Below are 17,968 nucleotides of genomic sequence, written 5' to 3'. Positions count from 1 at the left end.
GGGCCCGAGGTCTTCCTTTTTTTGTCCCCCCCCCCCCCCCCCCCCCTCACCTGCTGAGGAAGGTCTCCGTCAGGTTGTGTTGGTCTGCGTCTTGTGGCTTCACTCCACCTTCAAGCAGCATCTGCTGGTAAAGCTGCTTCTGCTGCTGCTTCTGTTCCAGATGTTGCTGCACGCGGAGCCGCTGCCGGTAAAACTCCTGGATTTGGTCGGTGGAGTCACGGCGCTGTGAAAACAAACAGATACACGTTATTTGATCCTAACAAAAGATGTTAGAAGTTTGAATGACTGAATATTTATTATTCCTTCTCAGTGCTCTCTGCTGCTAAAGTACTCAATGACACACACACACACACACACACCCAGAGTATATTATAATATACACAAACCCTTCTGCCTGTGCTGCTAGTTGTTCAGCTCCCAGGGACTTGTCCTCCATCTACCCCATAAAAAAAGTTGTCAAGGACCTGATCGTCATAACCTGGGCTTCTCCACTGCATTCTCCAACACACCAGACCTAACAATCCAATTTCAAGCTACTTTTCCTGCTCCATCAGGGCCCTGGGATGCATAAAGATGAGGGATGATGGAAGCAGCAGATCATCTCGTGTGTCTGTGACCTCAAATCAAATCTGATTATTTGCCTTCTGTGTCCGTGACTTCCCTCCCCTTGGCTGTGATAGGGTCAACGGAGGCACAGGAGTCCCTTTCAAAAGTAGGACATGAACTGGGGAAGGATTTATGAGGTCTGGAGGACACACACACACGCAGTACTGAATGAATGAAAAAAAAAGTTCTACGTCCACCATGAATGTAAAACTGTTTTCTTGCCTCATTTGTTCCTGTGCTGCAGGGCGGCCCGCCATCCTTGCCCGGAGTCAGAGGTGTACGAGTGGAGCTGGGAGCGTCCGCCCTCTGTGGCTGCTTCCTGTGTCAATTCACACATCAACAACATTTCAGAATGAAACAATAATTTAAATCTTTATCTTTATATATATAATATATATAGTTTATAATTTATTTTATCAACATTGAATATAATTACATCATCTCACTACAACTTATATAAATAACAAATCATTCAATTTTTTTCCTCGCATTTATAAATGCCTTTGTAAACGTGTTCAGATGATTGTCAAGTCCTTAAAGAACTTTTATGAAAGAGGAAAGGCCAAGGAAGAAAACCGGAAGCTGAGCCTTTGGCTTTCAAAATAAAAGAAAATTGAATTTGCGTCACCTCTCAGGTGAATCATCCTGCTGATGGTGATTCTCCACCAGACTTCGAGAGAGAGCAGCCGTTATGTTCGCCTCCAGGCCTCTTTTTTCCTGCGCTGCCAGACCGTGGGACAGACCGTCCAGCGCTGGATTGAGGGACCTGGACATGTACGTATCGGCTGAGTGTGGCCTGTGGTTATAGGGTGAAGCAGGACGAGGAGACAGACGGTTGATTAACGGGGTCAGGAGGTCAGCATGACCCGCTTTGCTGGGCTTCACCAGCCGGTCCACCTGAATGTTCAGGGTCTGCTGCTGGAAGGCGCACGAGAAGGCACCTGCAGTGAGGTTCTGCAGCCAGGAGAGCAGCGACAGGTCCAGTTCATCGTAGCCGTTCCCACACAGCAGGTCCACGCCCAGCAGCACCTCGCCCTCTGTGATTTCCTCACCAGTGGCTTTGCTCTAAAAAAAACGAAGCCAGGACAGAATGGAAGTGCATCCTCAGATTATATATATAAAAATAAATAAATACGTCCAGGTCGTGTTACCTGACAGAACTCCACGCAACATTCGTAAAGTATCCCTTTAATCAGCAGCTGGAAGAGGCGGTTTTCGCTCGCCCTAAACCCCGCCTCACTCAGCTTCCTGTCTGCAGGGATGAACTCAGCGACCATGGTGCAGGCTTCATCGAAGCAATGGACACGCGCAGTGCTGGGGTTCCAGTCTTTGAACTCTGCGTGGTGCGTGAGACGGGGCAGGGTCAGGAGAAGACACAGCTTGCTGTAGTCGTCTTTGGACGGACAGAGCTCCTCCAGACTGTTGAGACACTTGACCGCCTCCTGCATGGTGAGCTCCAGCTGCAGACAAGACGGAGAATGTGTCGGTGTCACGCTGAGTATCTGAGGTCCCAAGAGACAAGTATAAATATCAGCTGGTGCTTATGATGAAAACAGTGTTTAGATGATAATAACTGATATCATGTGAGGGAGCTGCAGACACAGGATGTCAGTCAGTTTCACAAAGTCAGTTTTTTTGGTCTTTACATTCTGAGGGTCTTCAGCCGTGGACATGGCGTTATTCACACACAGCGCTTCCAAAAACTTCTGCTTCAGGATGATGTAGCGGAACCTGGGGAGACAGTTTATTGTGTTAGAGTTCAAACACACACACACGAAGGCTGAGTTTATGGTACGTTGTACCATTAGTACTGGGGACATGTGAAGGACAAGGAACTCAATCAGAGAATTCACTGGCATTGAACCACAGACCCTTAATCAAAGAACCGTCTGACCTACGGTCCAATGAAGACATCTTTGCTGAGGTCACCGCACAAATGTAAATTAATTTCTCAATAGTTGGTTCCTACTACAGGAAGTTCTATCATATGAGGGAGCTGCAGACACAGGATGTCAGTCAGTTTCACAAAGTCAGTTTTTTTGGTCTTTACATTCTGAGGGTCTTCAGCCGTGGACATGGCGTTATTCACACACAGCGCTTCCAAAAACTTCTGCTTCAGGATGATGTAGCGGAACCTGGGGAGACAGTTTATTGTGTTAGAGTTCAAACACACACACACGAAGGCTGAGTTTATGGTACGTTGTACCATTAGTACTGGGGACATGTGAAGGACAAGGAACTCAATCAGAGAATTCACTGGCATTGAACCACAGACCCTTAATCAAAGAACCGTCTGACCTACGGTCCAATGAAGACATCTTTGCTGAGGTCACCGCACAAATGTAAATTAATTTCTCAATAGTTGGTTCCTACTACAGGAAGTTCACGGTACTGTTTAGTGGGTACAATAATGCAGCCCCCACCAGGTGGTGTAACTTAATTATTAAACAAGCTTTTATTTAAAAACCTAAGAGCAAAAAAAGCGTCTTCCAGATACAGGATGTTTCATAAAAATACACAATGTACCTTCATTTGAATTAGTTCTGAACCTGACCCTAAAATCGAAGTCTCCCACCTTTTCTTGTCAAACTTGTCCATTTCCTCTAGAGGTTGAATGAACTGCATCACCTCGTCCCACTCACCGTCCAGGATCAGCTGTCTGCAGGAAGAAAAGTCAACCAGGAATAAATCTGACCAACGAGTCTAATGTAACAACAGTTTTTTGTTTTGTTTTTACAGATACAGGCCGTGATATCACACCTGAGGAAAAGCATGTCGTCGGAGTACAGTCCATTTATGACGCCGCTCTCCCGCTCCAAGGCCAACATGCTGATGTGCAGCTTCCTGGAGTTCAGGAAGTCCAGGATCAGTTTGATCACCTCCACCTCCTTGACGTTGATCGTCTCCTCCGCCGTCATTCTCACAGATGTGTGGAGGCAGCTCGCAGCAGGCTGGAACGTACGACCAAAATGGAGTTCAGATTCATATTGAAAATTGAGGTACTGTATGTGTGTATCTTTAAAAGAGAGAGTAAGGAGCAGGTGTCTATATCCTGCAGCAACGTTGATCCACTGGGACTGCAGTGCAGGTGTTTACATCCAGTGTAAAATATAATACATATAATATAGTATAAAAATAATACATAATTATTATTAATTTTACAAAAGAAATGACGAAATAGCTATCAAATGTCTGTAATAGGCAACGTTTGCAGCACAGGAAGTAGTTCTTAGGACTAGGTACGACTAGAAACTAGTACCAGGTGGAACCAAAAAGTCAATAAAGGTAGGAATATTTATATGTGTATATATATTTAGGACTTTTATATTTTTACGTAAAACAATTGTGTTTATTTAAGTATCATCACAAATGTCAATTAAAAATAGGAGTGAGTGGAGGAGCTCGTTACAGTTTACGTTACGATTGAAAAACAACGTATTGTTTTAAAAACAAAAATCATTCTCTCTCTCTGTATGTTAAAAAACGATGTAATTTTACCAGATGAATTATGACCTTATTATATTTGCAGTTTCTGAAGACGGTCTTTCTCTGTACTTGATTTATTTCTTCTTGTACCGGCAATAACAGGCTGAGATCAGTCCCGGTGTCACCGCCCTGTCCCTCACACCCACACCCACATCCATCCCCACCCACCCACGATGCTACTCCTGGATGTGGCGGCAGGTCTGCGGCCTTAGCTCATTGTCTGTATCTTGAGTTAATGTCAGCTTCTCTCAAACTAAGGCCACAGACGCACACGGAGAACAGGAGACAGTGACTGTCAGCAGCAGGACACCGTGGAAGGCTCCGGGCTGAAACACGCCACCGTGAATCCGTGTCGAGTGTCGAGCTCACCTGTCAGTCTGCGCCAACAACACGCCGCATCCACGCCGCTCCCGGCTCTGCAAAATCAGCACAGAGTCGACGACGAGGGTGACGTTGGAGATGATGAAGTGGAAAAAAACAACCCCACGCAGACAGACACGCGCTGCCTGGAGAGGTTCAAATCCCTGACACTGACTCAGTATTCAAGCTGTTTACTGCCCAAAACCGAGTTTACGCCTGGCGGTTGCCATGCAGACAGACGCAGCCGCAAAAAACACACACACATTAACTGCGGCAATGACACCTTGTGGCCACACCCAGTACTGCAGGACCACAACGTCAGCTTGTGACTTGCTGATCAAGTAAGAAACTCTTGTTTTTCTATTTTCTTGTTCTTTTGTGTCCTTCTTATTGATTTTCTCTTTATTTTTGCTGTTTATTTTATAATATATAAGTGCTGATGGTGGTGTTATTGAAATAGGCCTTCATTTTAAAAACGAATTCAGACAATTCAAAGATATTTTCCCCTAAGTCCCTACTATATCTCACCCTGAGAGTACTATATATAACTTAAATACCTTTTATTACATATGTAACCCTTTAAATAATAATACTATATGTGATCTGTATGAACTAATTAAAACAAATAACTCTAGGTTGAATTAAAGACAGTAAACACCACAGAACGGCTGAGGCCATGCTTATGTTTATTCATTGCAAAAACAAACTGGGTCCCCAACCACCCTCCCCCAGAAATAAAGAATAAACATGTTCAGCAATGTGTTGAATGAACAGAAACAAAGTCATCATGGTGAACAAGTATGAAGAAACATTGACACACTGTACAGTATCTTTACAGCTTAAATAACTGTTCTTTCCAGGCCTGAAAGAAGCAGGTGGACAATAACAAAAATAATTGAAGAAAACAAAAAAAAAAAAACACTTGACGCAAGGTCTAAAATATCCACCAGTTTGAGAAGCACAGTACTTGTGATTTTTTTTTGCACTTGACACAAGGTCAAAAATATCCACCGGTTTGAAAAGCACAGTACTTGTGATTTTTTTTTTTTGACATTCTTTGATAGAACTGTTACAAAAAGACCTTCCCTCTTTGTTTCCATCATTGTTATGTGAAATCCACAGCTAAACAGAAATTCTGTGTCCGTTTGGAAACTAAACTTTTTGTTTGTGGCTGTTAATGATGCTCCTGTTTGTTCAGTGCCAAAGGTTCCTTATGCCTAAAGTTCCTTTATTAACTACACACCAGTGCAGACATTGTTACAGTGTGATACTGTGGTCAGAGTAGAAGCAGAACTGAATAATTAGTTTTGCCATTGAAGGAAAATCGTCACACACACGGTGGTTTGTAGTCGTGTTCCTGAAACCGAAGGCTGAGAGAGTGTTGTCAACCCAGCGTATACTGCAAACTCTTACATGCAAAATAACATGAAGTGATTTCAAAGCTACGCTGATACTTGTAGCTGTTTCATTTGTTCACATACCTGCTGTGAACCAGCAGCAAAAAGGTCCAAAACAATAGATTACAGTATGTAAAGCTGCTGCTGCTGCTGCTGATGCAGATGTAAACAAAACATTCCTCACTTGGTGTTTATTTTTTTCAATATCACACAAAAATTGCAGTTATTGAAACCATCTTTGAGTCGTACCATAAAAAAGGAAAATCTTACCAATACAAACATGACAGTATTTGTGTACATTTGACGACCATCTGTAGATCTGCTAACACCTGCAGTAATAAAGTCAACTGGTAAAATCCTGTACTGCAGACATGGTTTCCATTAAAAAAAAAAAAAGCTGAGACCAATCGGCTTTGTTATGCTGAACACACGCACACGTAGCATGTGGCTAACACTAGCTGTATGCAGGTCATTTTTGACCCTTTGCACGTTTACGTACCTCGATTTACAAACAACTTCACCCACAGAGAGGAAGAAAAACAATCTTTCCTCCATTTACAAAAAACACACGCGCACGTCTTTATATACTGCACTGCATTCACACTGACACGAACCCTCGACGTCAGGGCCACACATTCAAAAGCATAATGCAAAGTCATTCTGTACATGGATTTAAAAACAATCAGTGCTGCGTTCAGTGTCCCCAGAAAAAAGTCCTTCCATTCTTACCTTCCATTCTCGACCTTTTTGAACATTTGGCACAGAGAGAATTAAAGGTAACACTCACACATGCATTTAAACTAAATTAAAATGCAACAATCTCAAAAAGCATTTACATCATGTTTTTTTTAAAGTGGCATACATTCCAGTTATTGTTTTTTTAAATACTATGTTCCATTCCAGAGAAAGGAGAGGAATGCAATGACAGACATAATACGAGTCACATAAAAAAAAAAAAGAGTTCATGTAACTGACGCTGCACGTGTTTGGATCTGAATGAACATATACAACTTGAAATGGCTATGTTCTACGCGAGAGGAAAAGGTTGACGTCTGTTTTTATATGTGAATATTATTGAGCAAGAGGTGGAACTACTTTTTTAGGCGTAGGCGGCTTCTTCGTTTGCCAGAGGTGGTTGTGAATTGTCACCGCGTCGACGCTGGCAGACATGGTCTTGGCTGGTATCTGGCTGAACTGCTTCTTGTCTGAGTTGTACTTGTAGAGGCCGTCGATCATCTTGCGTGTGATGCTCTTTGGGCCGATGCCCGTCAGCTTGATGATCTCCTCCGTCTCGGGGCAGTAGGTGTAGAGCGAGCGGAACTGGCAGCCAGCGTCACGGAACAACACCAAGAAGTTGTTGGCCTCGGATTTCTCCATTTCCTGTGAATTAGAGACGCCGCCATGAAGCTTTGAGACAGTGGATGTGTGAAGCCACTCTGATTAACACGTTAGGGTCTGATGTTGTCCAGACCTTTTATAATGTGACGCCATCAATCACAACATCAAGTATTTTAACTTTTTTTTCTCTCTTTTTCCTTTGAGTTTTGCCTTCAAAATGACCTTGTGTAAGGTTTTAACAGGACTTTAACTTTTAACTTTGCCTTAAAAGTCAGCAACAAATTTTAAATTTTAGCTTCGTTTAACATGACTGCAGTACATTCAGTTGACCACCAGCCTAAAAGTCAGTTCCAAATAAGTTTGTTGAGGGCAAATGTGGTCATTATTTAAAATAAATGAGTTCACCTTAAACTTATGGACTGCCACCTCCAGTGTTGTTTATGTGTGCGTTGTTATTATTATTATAGCAGCGACCTCAACAGCTAATGACACCAAAAGTGAAAAAAAAAAAAAAAATCCCCACGCTCTCACCTCCAGGATCTTGTTCTTGGGCCCCTCGTTGACCTTTCCTGCCATGCAGCAGTGGGACAGAGCGTTCTGGATGATGTGCTTGTTCGACTTTGCACTGGGCTCCTTGTACAACCGCGGCCCTGGTGGAGATGACGAGGAAGAGAAGAACAAGAACAAGAAGAGGCCGTTGTTATGGCAACCGCAGCTTATTACGGAGAAAAACATCCCGCCCCAGTGTTATGCTCTTTCTTTTGATTAAACATGTATGAACTGCTGTACTGCTGCCCTCCCACCCCCCGTCTGACAATGGAATATGTACTGTGGATGCAGTATTTATAACTCCAAGCTCTACTGAGAAATACTGCTCAAAAATATTCAGTTGATTCAGACATAATATCCATCATATTATTTCAGCTGGTACAGTAAATGTTACCACTGAGCATCGTGTGGTCAAACATGCGGGACACGGACCAGTGGACTCACCGGTGTACTCTGTGTTGGACGTGACAGAGGAGGTCGTGGATCCATTCTCCCAGTCCTTCTCTCCATTTCTGCTGCTGGAGCGACTCGGGGACAGGAAGCCATCTGCAGAGTCTGGCCTAGAACACACACACACACACACACACACACACACAGATTTATTTAAACTTTCTATAAGAGAACTCTTCTTGAAAACCTCAGCAGTTTTGCAGGTCAGGCAGAGCAGTGAAAATAATTCCCAATTTGTTTAGTTTAAGCCAAGTAGGCATTTTGAAAACAGATCTTTATTAAAGAATCTCCTTTAAATGATCTTGTTATTTCCCCATATATTTTCCCCCCTGAGTGTGTGTGTGTGTGTGTTGATGTCCAGGCAGGATCCCAGTGGATCCTGAGGTCAGCAGTGAAGCAGGGAAGCTTACATGCACAGGCAGTGTGGTGCAGTGAGGTCATCAGGAGAGGTCGTGTTTACCTGCTCCTTGTTGACTTGTCTGTCTGCTCAGTTTACTGTTGTCGCTGTAACTGTGTCTAATGTGCAAATATTCACTCCACTGGTATTTTAATGGCTGAGGAGAAGCACAGTGTGCTGTAATCATGTGAAAACAGAGTAAACTTGACTGACGGGGATTAGGACTAATGTGCTTCGAGTGCAGTTTCTGTTGTTTCTTAAAAAAGGCGAGTTCGTTCAGGACATGATACTCACGAATACTTACAAGGGAAAGACGTGATATTATGTGGCATAAATTCCTGCCATGAATTCCATTATGAGGAGATATTCAATCATAAAAAAAATCCCGTCTGATGTGGTTCATTTGGCTGACTTAACAAAGCAGGTGTGAGCAAACAAAGCAGGAGTGTGTATTAGTGCAAAGAACACAACATGGCTGTTAGTTAGATTTTTTTTTCTAGTAGCAAAATAAACAAGAGGGGGAAATTAAAGCAAAGAAGAGGGACAAAAAGGCAAAAGGGAAAAAAAAGTTGCCTTTTACTCTGAAAGCTGGTTCAGTTCCTGCCAAAGCCAGCGTGGCAGCAGGGTAACAGGGGAGGACTGGGATCAGGACAGTGTGAAGCACCTAATGGTTAAAGAGTGGAGCAGCAACTAACCTCCTGTATCTCAGTTTAGGAGAGCTCAGATAGTAGAAGAGACTGCCAGAGGCTAAGCTAGCGCTCCTGACACCAGACGGGTTAAAACAAAGAAAAGATGGAAAGAATACAGGGATATAAAAGGTTAGAGCTAAGGACTGGAGAGAGAAGACCAGAGACAGGCACACTGCTATATATACATGGATTAAAGGACATGGTCTCATTCTATATGTGAATAAAAATATATATCGATGACAAGCCAAGTAACAACTAGTATTGGTGTTTTTTTTCTAACTTTAACTTAATCCACCATCACTATTAATAAACCTCACTCACCTCGGTGACCTCTTCTCCGAGTGAACGCTGTCGCTGTCTCCCAGGTTGAGCGAAGCCAGGGACAAGCTGGAGACTGAAAAGACACGTTGTCGTGAACCTGGATGTGAGACAGTGAGATGTGGCACAACATGACATGATTACACCGACACCACGGATGAGGACAACAAAACACAACCACACAGTTCACAATGGACTGAAATCATCCATGAAATGAACCCAGATCTGGAGTGAACACAGTCTGCGCTCCATGATTGATGTAGTGTTTAATTTGGATAAATTTGAAAAAATCAAAGCATAATCGTAAAACATAATTGAAACGTGGCTGGTACAAACAAACAAACAAACAAAGCAACTGGAGTGACAGACACATGGTGGTCACGTGGTGGTCACATGGTGGTCACATGGTTACCTGTCGCAGCTCTAACAGGCGTTTTTGGAGAATCCATACTGTCGCGGTGGATGGACTTAGGTCGACTCCGTCTCTGCTTTGCGCCAGCGGCTGACCGCGGCTTGATGACGTTGTCCATGTCCTCCATCAGCTTTAGCTGCTTCCTCCTGAGATACTCCTGCTTGATGAACTCCTTCCTTGCTTTGTCCTCCTCCTTCCGGAGACGCTCCTCCTCTGCTTTTAGCCTGAAGAGACAACGGGGTCGGATAAGAAAGCGATGTATGAATGTTAAAATAAGACTGAGATACAAATGTTATTACATGACTTAACTACATAGTTTGTCTTTGCAAAAGTCGAGTTTTAAACTTTTATCTTTCTTCCAGCTGCAGCCGGATTGTTAGGGTTAGCCTATTTTTGTGCAACGTTGACAACCTTGCTGCTGTTCTGCCTATTTTTGTGCAACGTTGACAACCTGAATTCATCATCTTTTTCTTAAAATCCAGATTTTTTTCCCCTACTTTTTAACCACTGAGCATTGCGCCTCAAGAGCACAAAATGTTTCCTTTTTAACTTATATTGAAATGTACTTCCTGTACAGAAGGAAATAATCTAAATGTCAACAATGGGAGTTTTCATAGTATATATATTTAAAGAGGAAACGTGTGTGTGTGTGGACTTTCCTCCTCAGGAGGTGTCTACATACTTGGCCTCCTCTTTCTTCTGCTCCAGCTCTGCCTCCAGCTGCATCTTCCTCTGCTGGCTTTCCTTCTCCCTCCTCATCCTCTTCTCCAGCAGCACTGCCCTCTTCTGGGCCATGTTCTCCTCTGGTTTCCCGTCCTCCTGAGGCACAGAGAAAACAAAGCCGTCGGCTGAGAGGCTGAACTCTGTGATAACGGCGGTTTGCTGTGGATGGACTCTTTGAATTGTTTAATTCAACTTATTTAATGATAAAAACATCAGTATCTTCATGACCCTGATTCATTTTCAAAGCTAAACACAGGAAGGAGAACAGGACGCCACGCTGCATATATTTACAGAAACCTCTGAGCGCCATGCTGCATATATTTACAGAAACCTCTGAGCATCCGTTGCCACGATCACCTCATACTTTCATCCACCTCAGCCCCACATTTCCACAGCGCCGTCTGAATTATTAATAACAGCCCCACTTCTCTGACCTACATGAGACGCCCAGATTGCAGCAAACACATCATCTCACAACCTTTAAAAAAAACATAGGAAGACCACACTGTCCTCAACCGAACCTTAGACAGTTTCCTGAGAGAAACAAACTTAAATAAAATAAAATTCACATGTTATACGGTGTTTCTGACCCTGGTCTATTAACTATCAGGGTGAAACAGCGCAACCAAAATGTTAACGTTGTTAACTGCAGCTCACCTTGAAGAAGAACCCATGACACATCTTCTGCTCGTCATCCAGACCTTCCTCATTGTCCTGCTGCATCTCCAGACCTTCGTCTAAGGTCAGGTCTTCCATGGACTTGACGACTGACAGAGGAACCTCAATCAGGGTACTCTTCGTTTGACACAGTTCTTCTAGTTGAGCAGGAATCTGTGTGGGTGTCAGTGTGAAGGTTTCAACGATGGGTTGGGCCAAAACCTCAGGAAAAGAGGACTCTACGGCGGGTTTGACATTCACCACTGTTTCCTGGACTTTGGGATTCTGGTCCTCTGTTTCTTTATCAGTGGCACTGGATTGTCTGTGCCCCCCATTTTCCTTGTTATTGGCCTTTGAATCTGTATCTGTTTGTTTGGGGGGTGAACTGGCCTCACATATACTTTTCCCAGAGGTTTCCCTCTCTGGGGACAGGGTGGAATCACTCTCCTTGTTTTTACCTTCCTCTCTGGATACTGTCTCTGGATTAGCAGCCGCCATTTCACTCCCCATGTAAACAAAACAACTTCCCAGAGGCTGGTGGGGAGAAAATCGGCGTAGCCTCGGAATACTGTCAACAGACTGAGGGGCGGTTAGGACGCGGTTGTACGGGGCTAGCTTGAGCTCCGTGGGACGAGCGGTGCGGGGGTTACGTGAGTGAAAGGAAGCAGATTTGCGTTTGATACTGGTGGGAGAGCGGTGCGTGGAGCGAGGGGAGTCGGCTGGAGAGGACGGTCCAGACGACCAAGTGACGCCTCCAACTCGGACATGTTTTTGCACTGAGGTGTCCGTCTGTCCTGGAGGACCGATGACCCAGGCCTGCTGGTGCTGCTGCCCCCTCATGGCCATGATGACCTCCTGCTGCTGAGCAAGCCTTTGCATCTCAGTCTGGAGGAAGGCCAACGAGTGGTTGAGTTTCTCTATAGAACGTGTGTATTCTGTGAGGTCCACCTCAGTTAGCTGTGCAGGACCCTGTCCGCCCTCCTCTCCTGCTCCAGGAGACTTGGTCCAACAGGAGGGTGTGCTACTCTGCTCCGCCCCGTCCGGTGTATCCGCTTTGCTCCTTCCGAACTTGAGGACAGGACTAGCCTTTCCCTCTCCGTCTGTTTTCACTTCCTCACTGGCGGCACCATCTCCCTTTCTTTTTACCACACTGAGGAACGCGGAGTGACCCATCTTTTGTCGATGTTTCGTGAAAGCAGCCTCCACTTTCTTCTTCTGTGCTTCGATGGCCTTCCGTTTCTCCTCCAGCCTGATCCTCAGCTGCACCATCTCTGTAGCCATGACTTGAGCAGGATCACTGGGTGGAAGCTGTACAGGTGTGGGTGACGCCTGAGCAGTGATGGGTGGGGTGGAGTGTTGGTGGACAGGGCTGTGCTCAGGAGTTGGAGCCCAGGATACAGATAACGGGAGAGCGAACTCCGAGCCCTCAGGAGGGGTTTTGAGAGAAGTGCTGCTTCCCCGGCCTGAGTCTGGTGCAGCTGGGTGGATTTTCTTTAGTTTTTGATCAGCGAAGCAGGTAAACTTTACACCTGAGGGGGATTTGCTCTGGTTGCTAGGGCAAGGGCTGGGTGTGTCCATATCCAGTTCCATGTTCAAAGAGCAGTCTTTCAGAGACGAATCTTCATCCAGCATGTCTTCTGTTCTGATGTGGATACCCGTGTCCACTCCTGTGGAGTCTGTGGTGCTCACAAGTCCTTTGGTGTCCACCTCTGACACGGATTCTAAGCCTGCTCCACCTCCTTGGGCTTGACTGTGCAGAAAGAAGCCACTGTTGAGCCCCTCCACTGCAGGTCTGCTTGGACTGTGGATTATCTCCAGAGCCTCCTCCATGGAGGGAGCTCTTGCCAACGTAGTCTCGTGTCCGTTGGAGAACGCTCTTCTGCCAGGTTCCATACCAGCCATGCTGTCTGGACAGCCCTCCTCATCAATGCCGACACTCTGACCATTCACTGGCTGGAAGGACAAGTTACGCTTCATTCCACGAGGCATGTGGTGAACTTTGAAACCAGAACCATCGTCGGTGCTGATGGATCTAACCATACCACGAGTGGACATGAGAGGAACTGGAGCAGAGTCCTCTTTGTCAAAGGGGATGTCGAAGGACACGCCATAAGGCCCAGACCTGAACAGAAAAACAAAAGGCATTTTATAGATGATTTGTAAAGTTTTAGTTTGATGGACAAAGAAAGCCATAGAAAACAGACTGTATTTTTACTGACCTTTTCTCTTTAGGCCAGGTGCCGAGGTTAGCATCAACAAAGGACATTGAGGTTGACCTTCTGATTTCTCCTATAGAATAATAATGGAAAAAAAAATCATACATTAAGTTGTACAACTGTGGTTCAGAAAACATTTAAAATATTTTTAAAAAATTACCAGAATTTTTTGGCTGAGGCCGTAGCGGCAAACTGGAAAGGAGAGGAAATGAGATTTCAGTGAGTGAAAACTTGGTAAAATCATCAACTGACCACATTGACTGAATGACTTTCAGCTGAAGACAAAAACATACCTGGGTCTGTCTGGACTGGGTGGTCTTTCCATGAAGCTTCTCTTGGTTGCCTTAGAGATGGGGATGTCTGGCATACTCTTGACTAAAGTGGGGGTCTCTGAGGTGATGCAGCACAAACAAATAGTCAGAGTCATTACTCTGCTTTTTACATACAATTTTGTTTGTAGCACTGATTACTACCACAACACTGCTGCAGCAATTATGAACGGTATCTAAGGGTGAGAGAATGTAAGACTTGCCTGTGACTTGGATGTCCTTTACTCTTGGTTTAACAAACGATGGCTTGATGACCTCGAACCACAAAAACAGCTCTGCCATAAACACCAGGTAGTTGTTCTGAAGGACAAACGACACCATTTAGAACCTCCAGTAAATAAATAAGAAATATCAACATGAACACGCCGTGTCTAAGAAGTGCATTTCGACTCATTCTCCAGCAGGTGTCTCCGTTCACCCCTATAAGTTATTAGGACTCCTTGTAGCTTCCCAGCTAGGTGAATAATTCAACAGCACTGCTCAATATTCTTTTCTATTGAATAATATTAACAGACTTTTTTAGGTTTGAATATTTTATGTCAACACAACACATATTTTTGGGACAACATAACAGACTTTTTAGGTTTGAATATTATCAACACAACACATATTTTTGGGACAACCAGAATATTCTATAGCACAGCGTTTCCCTTGTCTTTGCCTTTTATATTTGTAGTAGTTAAAGAGAAATACTGAAAGCATTGACCAGGTTTGGTTTTGAAAAAAAAAAAGTTTTTTTCTTTTTTGTCTAAAGATCATCAATCTGATGAAAAAGATCAGAAATGTATTTCTTTTTTAAATTACAACATCAAAATCAGGTCATTGCATTTCTGTTTAAGGACAGACCTGTGTAAATGTAATTTTGTTTTTGACCATTGCTGCTCATCTTTAAAAGAAAAAGAACATTTATTCTGATTTAAGACATGCTCTATTAAATGCAGCTTTTGGACAGTACTGAAGAATCTGCTTCTGACACACTAGCCCATTCACACCAGCAGGCAGGACTGCACTGAGCGTGCTGGCACTAACAAATGCACACGTGCACACACCTACACACATGCAGTGGTGCAGGAAGCGACCTTGAGGAAGGGGGCTGCCTCCCCGACCCCAGCCCATGCTCTCCAGACAAAGGCAGTGCTGCATGGCTCACAATATCTGATTTACCCCATCAGCAACATTTTGCTCTGCCACAAAAAAAGCTTGCATACCCCCCCCCCCCCCGCCCCTCCACACTTTTAAGCCCCAAAACTGCAACCTGAAAGCCCACCAGGAGGGAAGGAGGCAATTAATGCTAAAATGACTACCAGTAATCCTCCCCCTCCTGAGTGGTTCTGCAGCATTTCACCCCCCGTTTCCTATCTTTATCTCTTATGCCAATGGGAAGAGCAGTCAAAGTGTCTAAAAAGTGTCTGCTGAAGTGACAAAGGCAACCTCACACACCTCACAACGTCAGTAAAATTATTATAACCTGCTTTTTCTAAATTTCTAACCCGTCTTACAGTCACAATGTTTCTGCACAACAAATTTCTAACAAAGAACAAGTCAAATCCCTAAGTGCTGGTTACCTTTGAATCTGCTCATCTTGTGCTGCACTCCTTGGCAAAATAACCCCAAAGAAACCGAATCACCGACCTCCTGTCGGCTGTTCAGCTCAGATCTGTAGAAATGATCCAGTCGGATTTCTCCCCCCTCGCTTCTGAGCATCTAACTTCTGATGAAACCGCCAGGTGTGAGTGTTATTGCTTAAAATATCCAGTCAGCAGTCGCACGCTCTGACACAGTTCCATTAACAACCCACCGCTTCACCACCAGCCTGCCTGTCTCTCCACTCTGGGTGGAATTTCTACCTCGTGGGCTTGGTCTGCAGCAGCTCTGCCACAACTGGTTGTTTGTAGATTTCTGAAAACCTGTGGTGTGATTGGTGATTACTACAAGTGTGTGTGTGTGTGTGTTGGTGGAGGGTGGGGGGGTTGACCTGAGGGGGGAGCAAGCAACTCCTCCCTCCTCCACCTCTGCCCTGCATCTACTATGCATGAACAGAGGAGAAACGTTAACGGGTCCTTTTTAGCAAATTGCATTCATTTCTCCAACTCGGTGGGACTTGAACGCAGACTGAACATTACGAGGGTAATGATGTCAACAATCACTGTGCCAGAGGTTTAATTAAATGTCTCTCTACCCTGCAGACGGACTCAGTCTAATCTGTAAAAACCCACTCCACTGATTTACAGCCAAGTTAATCAAGCCTTTGTCAAATGTCTGTATAAATCCATGAGTTTACATCCTTGTAAATGCAGCAAATCTCTCGACGACCATTCCTTAAAGAGGTTAAAATACAGACACGGGGAGAACACGTATATTAACACGTATATTAACTATATGTTACATATATTAAATTAACATCTGAGTCAATTTGAGAAATGAATCTTAAATATGTCAAGGCATTTTTGATGCATATGCAGAATGAAGTACTCTTTATACTGATGCTAAATTTTGAATATTTTTCTTGACATTTTTGCAATCCATATTAATAAACCCGTTATTTGGATTAGTCACTAAAGAATGTTAGCAGGCTTTTAATTTCATAGTAAACTGTATGTCGGTTTATTGCCTTCAAAGTTCAAACACAGTAAACTGTATGTCGGTTTATTGCCTTTATGTGTTTAGCTTTATTAAGTTTATTAAGTATTTCTAAAAAAAAAAAATCCTGTTTTTCCATCGTATTCACTGATGGTAATTTAGATGGAAATTAATTAAAAAGAGCCACTAGATGGGTGTGTGTTAATGTGATTTACTGACCTGGTGTCCATTAGGGAAGGGTGGCTTTAAGTAGTGTGTATTCTGTGGCTTTGGGGGTGGGGGGGCAGGGAGTTACAGGATAATCTATTACCTTTAACTGGGGCACAGAGGATGTTATGTGGATTAGGAATTCATGAAAATGTTCTACCTCATACTTAAACAATGTGTGTCGAGGATAGATGTGTGTGCAGTTAGCCTCGATTTAAAAAATTCAGCAGCTTGTTCATTACAATCAAATAAAAGATCTCATCTAACGGCCAAACCATGTCTGTTGGTGGAATCAGTGGAGACACACTTTTAGCAAAGTGTGATATTTGTCGTGCTGCCTGAGTGTGCCTCTGTGTTTGTGTGTGTGTGTGTGTCAGTGTGGAACAAGTCTCAACACATCATCCAGTTCCCTAAAGATGTTGCACCTCCTTCCTCCTCTTATCTCCGTCTTTCTTTCCATTTTCTTTCCACACCGACACCTCGTTCTCAGTTCACTCTCTATAAACGGGGCCTCTATTACTGTGACAAACCGTGATTTGCAGCAGCTGAGCATGAGTCTACCTGGAAACTAGGCCAAGGTTACAGAACACTAACACGTCCTGTGCAGAGTGGTGGCTGCAGTGCTGCTGTCAGCCACCGGTTCTGCCATGCTGTTTTTATTTCTAATCTCAATAGTCAGCGAAACACCAACACTGTCTACGGCAGGATTTTTTCTTTTTTTTTTTTACCACGTCATACATTCTGTCGATAATGTTTGGGGAGGTCACAGTTTTCATTCGGTCCCCAATTTTTTTTTTTTTAAATAACCAGCATTATACTATGTTATACGTTTTTGTTGAAACCATGAGCAGTTTAAATGCAAATAAAGATAGAAGAAAATAAAACAAAAAAAAAATCATATTTTCAACGCTCGAAACGACTTCTGAATCTGATGTTTGCACAGTGGCTTCACTTCCACTGGCAGAGGAACAGTCCTAACGTGGGTCAAATCAAACTTGTGAACCTAATAATGAAATAAGTAAGAAACAGGGAAAGGCTGGTAAAGACTGTGAGTAAAAGCCGCTGCAGTCGTGTTATGAGAGTTGGTGACGACAGAAGGGTTTGGAGTGATGTTTTTCCACAGCGTGAGTCACTACACACAGCTGCCCATTTCTTCTGTTTAGACTCGTTTTCCTGGATACACCACCATATGGTTTTCCACTTTCTTCAGTCAAGACCCATGAATGGAGAAACAATCTTTAGATAATCATCTGA

The 17,968-nt window shown here is 43.8% G+C and overlaps 2 protein-coding genes and 1 long non-coding RNA gene across 11 annotated transcripts in view; 1 reads left to right on the top strand and 2 right to left on the bottom strand.

Moving 5' to 3' along the window:
* The window catches only part of LOC103394391 (WD repeat-containing protein 47-like), a 10,346-nt gene extending 5,646 nt beyond the window's left edge, over positions 1-4,700 (bottom strand). For 2 of the 4 annotated variants that reach the window (XM_025053894.1, XM_025053897.1), the window contains exons 1-5: positions 2,253-2,544; positions 1,758-2,108; positions 1,235-1,671; positions 829-925; positions 51-223 (exon numbers count right to left, since the gene is read on the bottom strand). In XM_025053894.1, the coding sequence (XP_024909662.1) occupies positions 51-223; positions 829-925; positions 1,235-1,671; positions 1,758-2,108; positions 2,253-2,465 (1,271 nt within the window). In that variant the 5' untranslated portion in view covers positions 2,466-2,544. Of the gene's footprint in view, positions 1-50; positions 224-828; positions 926-1,234; positions 1,672-1,757; positions 2,109-2,252; positions 2,545-2,656; positions 2,742-3,181; positions 3,266-3,366; positions 3,558-4,461 lie in introns of those variants that run through there. The other 2 variants (XM_025053909.1, XM_025053904.1) reach the window with 2 other exon arrangements.
* Positions 4,701-5,312: 612 nt separating this feature from the next.
* LOC112486614 (uncharacterized) lies at positions 5,313-6,245 on the top strand. Its single transcript, XR_003049131.1, has 2 exons — positions 5,313-5,384; positions 5,449-6,245. It is a non-coding gene; the product is annotated as an uncharacterized LOC112486614 (long non-coding RNA).
* Positions 6,246-6,393: 148 nt separating this feature from the next.
* The window catches only part of camsap2a (calmodulin regulated spectrin-associated protein family, member 2a), a 28,164-nt gene continuing 16,589 nt past the window's right edge, over positions 6,394-17,968 (bottom strand). For 2 of the 6 annotated variants that reach the window (XM_017043021.2, XM_017043025.2), the window contains 12 exons: positions 14,131-14,227; positions 13,892-13,988; positions 13,759-13,790; positions 13,602-13,671; positions 11,383-13,504; positions 10,685-10,821; positions 10,003-10,226; positions 9,594-9,690; positions 9,279-9,344; positions 8,181-8,296; positions 7,719-7,837; positions 6,394-7,229 (listed from right to left, as the gene is read on the bottom strand). In XM_017043021.2, coding sequence (XP_016898510.1) covers positions 6,921-7,229; positions 7,719-7,837; positions 8,181-8,296; positions 9,279-9,344; positions 9,594-9,690; positions 10,003-10,226; positions 10,685-10,821; positions 11,383-13,504; positions 13,602-13,671; positions 13,759-13,790; positions 13,892-13,988; positions 14,131-14,227 — 3,486 coding nt within the window. In that variant the 3' untranslated portion in view covers positions 6,394-6,920. The remainder of the gene's footprint in view (positions 7,230-7,718; positions 7,838-8,180; positions 8,297-9,278; positions 9,345-9,593; positions 9,691-10,002; positions 10,227-10,684; positions 10,822-11,382; positions 13,505-13,601; positions 13,672-13,758; positions 13,791-13,891; positions 13,989-14,130; positions 14,228-17,968) is intronic. The other 4 variants (XM_008331720.3, XM_008331737.3, XM_017043023.2 and 1 more) reach the window with 3 other exon arrangements.

The sequence above is a fragment of the Cynoglossus semilaevis genome, chromosome 2, assembly GCF_000523025.1.
Source record: "Cynoglossus semilaevis isolate Cse_v1.0 chromosome 2, Cse_v1.0, whole genome shotgun sequence".
In the NCBI taxonomy this organism is placed as follows: Eukaryota; Metazoa; Chordata; class Actinopteri; order Pleuronectiformes; family Cynoglossidae; genus Cynoglossus; species Cynoglossus semilaevis.
This window is presented reverse-complemented; position numbering and strand designations above follow the sequence as displayed.